General features: G+C 34.2%; 1 protein-coding gene across 2 annotated transcripts in view; it reads right to left on the bottom strand.

The window, feature by feature from the left end:
* Positions 1-304: 304 nt before the first annotated feature.
* gad3 (glutamate decarboxylase 3) overlaps positions 305-10033 on the bottom strand; it is a 212635-nt gene continuing 202906 nt past the window's right edge. For both annotated transcript variants that reach the window (XM_051929368.1, XM_028803827.2), the window contains 4 exons: positions 6155-6304; positions 3370-3477; positions 2194-2283; positions 305-766 (listed from right to left, as the gene is read on the bottom strand). In XM_051929368.1, coding sequence (XP_051785328.1) covers positions 593-766; positions 2194-2283; positions 3370-3477; positions 6155-6304 — 522 coding nt within the window. In that variant the 3' untranslated portion in view covers positions 305-592. The remainder of the gene's footprint in view (positions 767-2193; positions 2284-3369; positions 3478-6154; positions 6305-10033) is intronic.

Here is a 10033-nt window from a genome sequence, read left to right as displayed (position 1 = left end):
ATTACAGAACAAACAACCTTTTCAGGTGTACAGTCTGAAAATAAACATTTTTGACTGATCACTTATAAAAACAGTATTAATTTAATCAAAATAGGTCATTCCAAATACAGTACATTAATTTGATACCTGAGTTGTTATACATAAATGGTGTGTAAGGCACCTTACAGAACGCAATGTTTTAGTTTAAAGTGTACTGATAAGTTAGGGTTTTATTTCTCACTGTTTCACTTCCAAATAGAAATGGAAAGATAAAAAAACAAGATATTGCACAAATAGCTTTACATATGTTACGTCTTTTTAAGTAGTCTGTCTTGAGTGTTTACAATTTGATATTAACAAATTGAAAATAATTCATTTAACACTTGATATTTCATAAACCCTACTTATTAATTTGTTGCTGCTGTTTTCACTTGTAGTGTATTCTCTCATTATTTTTAAATTGTAGTCTATATTAAGGAATGTTCCAGGATTAATAAAATTAACTAATGAATTTAAAATGTACATTATAATGCATTTTTCTCAAATGTTACTAACACTACATGTAAAATGTTGGTCTGATTTTCAGCATCAAAATGAAAATGTTATTTTATAATTATAAATCGCTCCCAAGCCTTACAATTTCATCTACAAGAAAGTCGATATCTGATCTCCTTGTGGCTTGATTTGAAAAGACACACCTGAAGAAATTGACAAGATCTCCATAAGGCTGGTATCCAATCATTATTGTTCCTTCTTCCATCATCCTGGCTTTTATTTTTGGTGCAACCTTCATGAAAATAATATACATATATTAAACACTAAAGGCATTGATTTTTGAACTAGGTTTATAGAGCCATGGAGTTACAGGCCTATCTCATCATCAAAAGATAGAAATGTAGCACCAACCCTGAAGGCGATCAATTCATAGGTTTGCACAAATATACTTTACAGACTCGGTCAGCTCAGCATAGTAAATCGGTTTATGTTTGTAATGTGGGAGGGAACCAAAGTGCTAATTTTGATGCAAAATTTAAATTAATTAACTATAGTTTGTCCTGTGGAAATACAGGGCAACATTAAGAAAAATCTCCAAGATGTAGCCAAGCATACTGCTATTAAAAGTGGATATTGGAAAGCAGAACATACCTTCTATGGTAGCAAAGGAACCCGAATTCATGTGGTAGTTTGAAAAATTCTGCTTAGCATAAGTCACATTCATATCTACAGTATATACAACATTGGCCTTGGAACGAAATTTATTAATCACATGTGGTCTTTCTTCTGCTGAAGTTGCCTCACATGAGAGGCTCTGGATAGGTGTGGGAATACTCATAACACATATGGTTGGGAGTTTTTTCTAGTACATGAAGAGAGTCACTTCAAAGTAACTTCAAGCTGCAAAGAGATAAGCTTTGATTGTTCATGTGTAGGCACTGAACATGAAGTCAGAGAATTTGTCTTTTTTATAGGCATTAGATTTGGTCCTCAAAGGGGTATTATCTAATAAGTCTGCATTCCTACTAGGAAACTTCAGGAAAATCTACAGATGAAGCTAACAAGCAACATCAAGCCAAAAACAGGGATGCTGCAGCAGTGGCCAAAGTAAAGACCCATGTGTGGGTTAGGCCATGGAGAATAATTTTTGAATGGCCTTAGAGAGGTTCTAGCAAAACATTTGATTGCTCACGATAAATCGTCTGTTCTCAAGGATGAATAAATGCTAATCTCATTTAGAATGGAAAAAACAAAATATGAACCTCTTAAATCCTGTTGGATATGGCAGTGACAAAAGGTAATGACTGAGGTTAAAATAATTTCTGTGACTGCAGTTTGTGAAGTGATTAAAAAGCTTTATAGTGGCAAGGCTGCCGGGGAGTTTAAAATCTAACCAGGATTTTGAAAGCACTAACATACTTGTCAATATTGTGTGGAAGGTGGAGAGCATACCATGGGGCTGGCAGACTGGGGTGCTGACACCCATTTTAAAGAAGATGTGTTCCAGTTCCTCAGCTTTCTGTGAAATGTCTGCATTGAGGGACATGAACAGAGACTCAGTCTTACAATTGAACCTCAGATCCAAGAGGTAAAAATTACATCCTGGTTGTGTAACATGGTGGACCAACTCTTTGGAATTCCACAGATATTCTACTATAGAATCTAAAAAAAACAAAAAAAACAAACAAAAAACCTTATGAGTATATTAAAAGCTGATACCTGATTAAGTCTCTTGTTTCTTTCTTGACTCTTTGGTAAGTCTTTCAGGCTTGGTGGAATGTACCAGAAGCAAACGTTGCTCAGTTCTGGCTGTAACATCAAAGTAAATTGAACATATATTCATATTTGTAAATAAACAATACAGAGAGCCTACAGTATATAATATCATCTATATTTCCTTAAAGAAATATTTCTAATGCAGAGTGGCAGGAAGTCTGATTCCAATTAATATAGCAAGATTCAAAAGTATACAGTAAAACAATATGGATGGGACATCAACAGTACATATTAATCCTCTGGCAAACTAGCCCAGTTCAGCATGCACAGGTTTGGGATATGAGAGAAAACCTGATTTCTTTCAGGTTTTACACAAACGTAGTTGGGTATTAGACTCTTGCTATGAAGTACCAAAACTAACCACTTTATGCCATTATGCTGTGGTAACACATTACATTTATACTTTTTTCACTTCCAGATTTTTTCCTTTGTGCTAACTCTGGAACAAGGCACCATGGCACACAAGAATAGCAGCATTGATGCAGATTGCTTCTCAAGTTGGGCTATTGCCCTAAATTCAAATGACATCAAAAGTGGTCACTTATCTGGCTGTATATTGTTAGAAAGCATGGGAGTACCTGGCTTGATATATCTTTAACCAGACAGATATTTATTTCTTTAGAATTTGTATTCAAAAGGAGTTTTTATTTTCTGTTAACATTATATGCTATGCTCATGTGTTGCATAACTGAAAATCACAACTTGTATTCTTCTTTTCTTTCTATTCTTTAAACTGGTTTAGGTTTGCTGTGTGATTTAGAGTTCACAGTCATGTAATACAGTTAAATATGTTTTTTTTTTTTTTTTTAATTCACTGTCAATTTAGGCACACTTTCATACTGGGTTCAAAATATCCATATCAAAAACGTTATTGTACCAACCTCTGTTTTTCAATATTTTATTGTAGTACTGTATGCATTATTTTAAATTAGTCCTATGTGCCTAGAGCCTGTAATTTTTATATATCGTGATACTAACAATACATTTTGACATTTGGAATTAGAATTTCTACATAAAGACAAAAACACTTTTTGCCTATTTTTCAAATGTTGATAAACAGTGTGTGTTTTCGTAAACTGGAAACACCTCTGTGTAAAAGTACAGAAAATAAACACTTACTTTTCCTTCAAATACAAGTTCAAAATCATTTCTGTCTTTTAGTATGCTGTAAAGATAATCAGCATTTTCCAAATGTTTGTTTATTTTTTCTTCAAACCCCACCGTACCCTGTTTGTAAGGAAGAATATGTATTTTTAATTAGTATTAATAAGTATTTTAAATGTAAAAACAAACATTTTCATCACTGGATAGTATTAGAGTATTTAATAAGGTACATAATTCATATTCCCAAAGAACTTTGGAATAATTGGACTAATTGTTTCGATTATGTTATTAGTTTCCTGTCAGTAGAATCAGTGGCTGCTTATTGAAACTTAATCGTTTTATATAACTGATTTCACAGTTTAATCATTTAAGTAAAAAAAATTAATAAAAGATGAAATACCACATTTCTAAACCAACAATAAAAAATCCAAAACACAATAAAAAATTGAATTTGAAAAATGTTATTCAAATTAATGGCGAAAATACGTAAGAATAATTATACCAAGCTCAAACAACCCACAGAAGGGCATTAAAGACAGAACCTTTTTTTTTTTTATTACTGTTGAGATTAATCCTAAATATAGACAAGGGATTGCCTCACTCTACCAGGCTCTTGAAAGGTAATTCAAGTGTTCAGTTAGATCATGAAATATGTAAAAGATATAAAAAGATTTCTGGAGTCTTCTGTTGTTCCTTCGTGGAAAGTTTTAATCCAGTTTCTTGGTTAAGTTTCTTCCACTGTAATTTCAAATATCTAAACTTTTGAACAGATGCTGTACATGTAGTTATTAAAATACTTTTTTTACAATTAATACACATTTTGCTTTTCGATACTACCAAATCAGCTTATTTTTCAAGAGACAGCTGGAGGCAAATCCTTACATTTTAATTTGTTTGTTGAAATGCGTGATGAGAAAATCTGCCTAAGAAGTGCTCTTGAGTTTGATTTTCAAATGATTTAAAACATCTGAATGCTAATATGTAAAATTTTATGAATTTAAGATAGTACTGACGAACATAAACATCTGTTTATAACATAGTAAGATGGAGGATAAAAGGATAAATATTGCAGTACACATTAACTTTTTTTTTTATTGCTAAAGAAAATGATCTTAGTATAAAATTTGTCATAATTCTGTGTAGCCGATGTTCATAAATTTAAGTGCAACAAATATGGCATTCCAAGAATATAGTCTGTTATCAAACATTAGTGCTCTTGCTATTAATAGAACATTGTACTGGTACTGAAAACTGAGGGATAATCAGTATCTGCATTGCAATTTGCAGTGAAAAATGATTAGAAGCTCTGCTGAGGTTAGATTGTGCTTGGAGTATTAGAATGTTAAACTCGTATATAAAGCCCCCTGCCTTATGGGAAACACTTTACAGAAGGCACAAAAATAAACTATTTCTTCTTTGATAATGTGGAATTGCACTTTTCCTTGCTGAATGCCGAAACTATTCCACACCTTTGACGAGATCTGAGGGGTTGAGGGAAATCTCAATTATCTGCCAACACATATATAAGCCCTAAAAAAGGCATTACAGGTAGTATGATGAATAAGGTTCAAAGGAGAATAAACTGGGAATGAGGAGGAGGAGGAAGAGGAAGAGAAGGAGAAGAGAGATTAATGCTGAGAGATGTAGGAAGAAAAAAATGAAACAGAGAAGGAGGGAGGAACAAATGTAAAATACACAGCATCAATATCAGAAAAAAAAAAAACACTTTGCAGAAGTCAACCTTCACCATTTATTGTCCCAGACAATTATTTATGATAAGAAAATAAACTTGCCTGGCACTGTTGAAGTTACGTGACATTGATTTCTACCAGTTGACTGACAAAGTGAAACAACTTCAACCAGTTGGCCAAGCAACAGTCCATCATAAAACAGACAAAAGGTTCTGGAGACATTTTACGATTCAATCTGGTGCCAACGCCCCATGTATCAGTGATGATACATACTGTAGAGTAACAGCTTGGCAAATTGTGGAAAAGTTGACATTAATGTACATAGTGAAAGCATACCTATAGTATTTGAGAATATGTGCATTCAGTTGCATAGGCCAAAAGCAGACTCTACCATTTTGTTTTTAGTGATTTTCCTAACATGGCATTCTGTATAAGTATGCTATGATCTCAGTGAGATAAAGAAAAAAGAGAGGAATGTATATATAGAAAAAACAAACAATTAAGAAATAACTAGAGGTTTCATTTGCAGCAGATGTTATTTTTGGTACTAGAAACTAGACTAGGATAAGACAACCCTCCCTGGAATGTTTGAGTTCTTTTAAACCATTTGTTTGAGTTTGCTTCTGACCACTTCAAAATTGGTTCATGATTTTTAATCTATGCAATCCTTGATTATTGACACTAAGGATTCTTACTTGTGTTTAATTGTGCTACTGGTGACAAACCAATATCATCTGATGCAGCACCTTTTTATTTATTTTCCTTACTGTAATTTATTTCACTACTCCTCACCTGATCTATATTTCCCAGGTTTACCCCAAATAAATATGTTAACACAAAAACAAAATATTAAAAAGATGTTGTATATTCATGTGCACTCTGAAATGTTCAGTTATGTGAAATTAACAAGGCTACCATTTGCATTTACAAATATGCAGTGTGTGCTATATTGCAGAAAACTGTAAAAACAATATTATAGTTTGAAAAACAATTATTACAAAAATATACCATAGTTTAGTACATTCATGTGTAGATTTCATATTAGCCAAGGGCAGTAACTACAGTATATTTATATCAGAAATGTTAGAAAATAGGCAGACTCCATTTACCTTAGCTTTCCACATTAACCAGAATTTAAAAATGTCAACGTGTCGGCCACACTGAATAGTTTTGTCTCCGGTGTCATAGGAAACTTCATAGTGTTTGTCAGGTTGAAACAGGTATCCAGCACACATTTGATTGCAAGCCTGAAGAAGACCCTAGAACAAAAGCATTTACAATGAATGCTGTTAGCTACAGTATATCACAGATGACCCCACAATCCACAAGCACAAAGGTTCTCAACTACCCCAATCCGATTTCATTTAAAGTAATGGAGACATGTTTTTGCAAAAGAAAAGCATCTGAAGGAGTAAACATTATTAACATTACATATATTTTTGCATTATCTGTTTAATATAAATTTTTCTGAATGCTGTTATAGACAAAAGCAAAGTTTACTATTTACTTTATCAAACTTTTGTCAAAATTTTACATATCATAATGTATATTTATAGAGCACATTTAAAACAGCATTAGTAATGCTGTAGCCAAAGTGCCTTACAATAAAGAATATAGAATATACATATATAGAATAAAACACAGTCATTTATTTGTTTCAGTTGAATTCTGATTGTATTGTGTTTTACTAAGAGAAGGGAACAGTCAGTATCACTGAAGGTTATGGAAAGCTAGAGAACAGATGTGTGTGTTCAATCTAGTTTTAAAAAGAGTTCAATTAAAGGTGACTCCTTAATATAATAAGGTAAAGAATTCCACAAGGCTTCAAAAGTCCTGAGCCCTTAGTTTTGCAGTTGTCTGTTTGTACCCTAAATAATATTGATAATGCTTGCAAACCTTAAAATCTACAACTTTAATTTAATATTCAGAAGTATTAGTGATTAAATGCACAATTGATAATGAGAATCATTTTACCCAAAAAAAAAAAAAAATCAATCTGCTTTTCTGTTTTCACAGCTACACACTTAAATGTTGTGCATTTTCAAAAGTAGTTAAAAGCGAGGTCTGGTTTAGGGAGATTCCAGAAGTTATAATATTTCAGTATTAGACTTTGTTAGATTTCAGTAATTCTGTAGTAGAAATTAGAAAGCTGACAACTTTGTTTTCCCAGAATGAAACTTTCTTAAATCTGCTGCTTTCTGACTAATAGTTATGGGTCATACATAATTGTTAAGAGTGTTTCATTATGTATCATGTTGTAAGGGTAATGACAGAAATGTCTTTTACAGTTCCTTGCTTGACATTACCCACACATTTAAAACCACACCATTTTTGATTCACTTGAAAAACACTAAATTTACAAGTATAAAGAAAAGTTTTTAGAAGATTGAAGAAATTGCAACTTTTCTCAAGAGGCTCCAGTATGTGCAAAAACCACACTGCCCATGTTCTTACTTAAACCTTAACATATCCCCCATGTACAGTTATTATTCTTGCTCCCTGTTCATGCATGCTTCAAAATTTTCCATCCTCACATAGAAAGCAGTTTCTGACATAGTGACACATTGTATCTGTAACTTAGTCAAGTCCTATATTCTCCTATACTCATTCTTCTTTTCTACACCCTGAAGGTGAGAGAAATTTTAGTGTTTTAGAAGCTGTAAAAAAAAAAAAAAAAAAAAAAAAAAAAAAAAACGCATACTCTTGACTGTTTTGAGACGCTACTTAAAACTCACCTTTAAAAATTTACTTTCAATAATTTTAACAACATTTGAGATCTGCTCTCTCTTTTTTATTTTAGTTTTTCAGTATCTGCATTCACATTTGTTTGAATATTTTACTTGGCTGCTTTCATTTCTATATGTAGCACTGCATGGTGCTCACAAGTGGAAATCCAATGGATACATGCTCTTTACACAACTCCTTTAGTTAAATCAGGACAGCTCACTTAGCGGCATTAGTTGGAGATTGTGTGGTGTAGCAGGCTTGCATTTATTATGGGCTCCAATGCAACAGGCATTAAAAGTTTCTCATTTGAATGATGAAATGCCAGCTCACACTGCTCCGGACTCATCTATGAAATTGTAGCAGTCCTACATGATTTTTGTCATTTGTTTGGTCTGTTCAATTGTTTCTGCTAGTTGTCCTTTTACGAAATTGTGAATTGTTCACGGGCGGCACGGTGGCGCAGTGGGTAGCGCTGCTGCCTCGCAGTTGGGAGATCTGGGGACCTGGGTTCGATTCCCGGGTCCTCCCTGCGTGGAGTTTGCATGTTCTCCCCGTGTCTGCGTGGGTTTCCTCCGGGCGCTCCGGTTTCCTCCCACGTTCCAAAGACATGCAGGTTAGGTGGATTGGCGATTCTAAATTGGCCCTAGTGTGTGCTTGGTGTGTGGGTGTGTTTGTGTGTGTCCTGCGGTGGGTTGGCACCCTGCCCAGGATTGTTTCCTGCCTTGTGCCCTGTGTTGGCTGGGATTGGCTCCAGCAGACCCCCGTGACCCTGTGTTCGGATTCAGCGGGTTGGAAAATGGATGGATGGATGAATTGTTCACTGTGTAAAAGCAGCCACCAACTGAAATAGAATGGGGGAAGACACATGATTGACAGCTGCTGACCCTCTGAGGTGGAACTTCCTGTTTACAGTAAAAAGGATTCCCAGGTCATTTCTATATCTAGAGGACTTTAGACCTCAGTTCTTCTTCTCCATCTTGATTTAATTCTACAGACTTCTCCATCTTGATTTCTTTCGCCAAGACAGTTTTTAAGACTACCACCAGTGACTTCTAAAATCTACCTCATCACAGTTCTACAGGAGGACATTTTCTCTGGATTCTACCAGGAAAATACTGCTGAGCCTCAGATTGGCGAGACTTTTTTTTTCCCCCCTGGATAATTTACTTTAGAAAAAGTGCCATAATGTCAGTCATTCTGTTTGCATTCATTTTACTTTTTGGCCAGCTACATCATTTTCCTTCATTTTCTCAATTACAGTTCCAATCCGAACTTTGTGTGTTTACTTTGGGATTATTTTTTGAATCAATTGAATAGTGTGTTTATTGCCCGAGGAAAGAAGGAGGGGCAATTTTTTAGTGTATATAAATATTTGGTTGTTTTTCCATATCTATTAATTCACTGTATATTTGTGGGCACTTTCTATTATCTATGCTTATCTATAGTGATCTTTCACCATTATATTTTGTGATTTACTATCTTTTCCACTGTCATTTCCTCCAGTCAATGGTGCAAACTGGTGACTGGAGTACAGAGCCAACTTTCCCTAGTGTAGCTTTTTCTAGGCCTCAAGCCTGTAAGTGCAGCAGCTACCAGAGATGTTTCGAGTCAGTCGTTAGAAAGTCATTCCCAGCTGATGTAATTCTCATGCACTATTACAATATTTTATTCTGCTATTTATTATTTTGTCACCTGATGCTTAGTTTAAACTAATTTTTTATATATTTTTTTTATTTTAATGACTTTGTGGTATTTTGAGCTTGAGCTCTCTAAAATTCTGGGATGAGACAAGACTTTTTTCAAGAAATTTTTTCAAGTCCCATTAGATGAGACTTTGGCCATGAGATTTTTTTCAAGTCACGCCCTCCTCTCAACCATATTCAACCACGCACATGTTACTTTCACCTCTCAATTCTGTGAATGCTTTTGATAGACACAGTTCCTGCACTCTCAGCTCTTAGATATTTTATAGCACCAAGAAATGATGAATTCAGACGAACTGATGCCAAAAAATGACAATCGGTTACACGGCAAATTGGTTAAATCCGTATCAATAGACTATGCTGAAACAGTTGCTGGTGATCGTGCAGAAGATGAAAACATTAACTTATAATATCCTTGAAGAAGTCGTTTTATTTATTAGTTATATGTTTCGTTGTTTAATTACTCACTGTAATGTGAAATAGTTAGGTCTATTATACATATGTAACTTCCCGTGTTCCCAATTGTACATCCGCTTCCCCATACGCGAGCGGCAGAGC

Source organism: Erpetoichthys calabaricus, chromosome 6 (genome assembly GCF_900747795.2).
Source record: "Erpetoichthys calabaricus chromosome 6, fErpCal1.3, whole genome shotgun sequence".
Lineage (NCBI taxonomy): Eukaryota > Metazoa > Chordata > Cladistia > Polypteriformes > Polypteridae > Erpetoichthys > Erpetoichthys calabaricus.
Note: the sequence above shows the minus strand (reverse complement) of the source record. Positions and strands in the feature narration are given on the sequence as shown.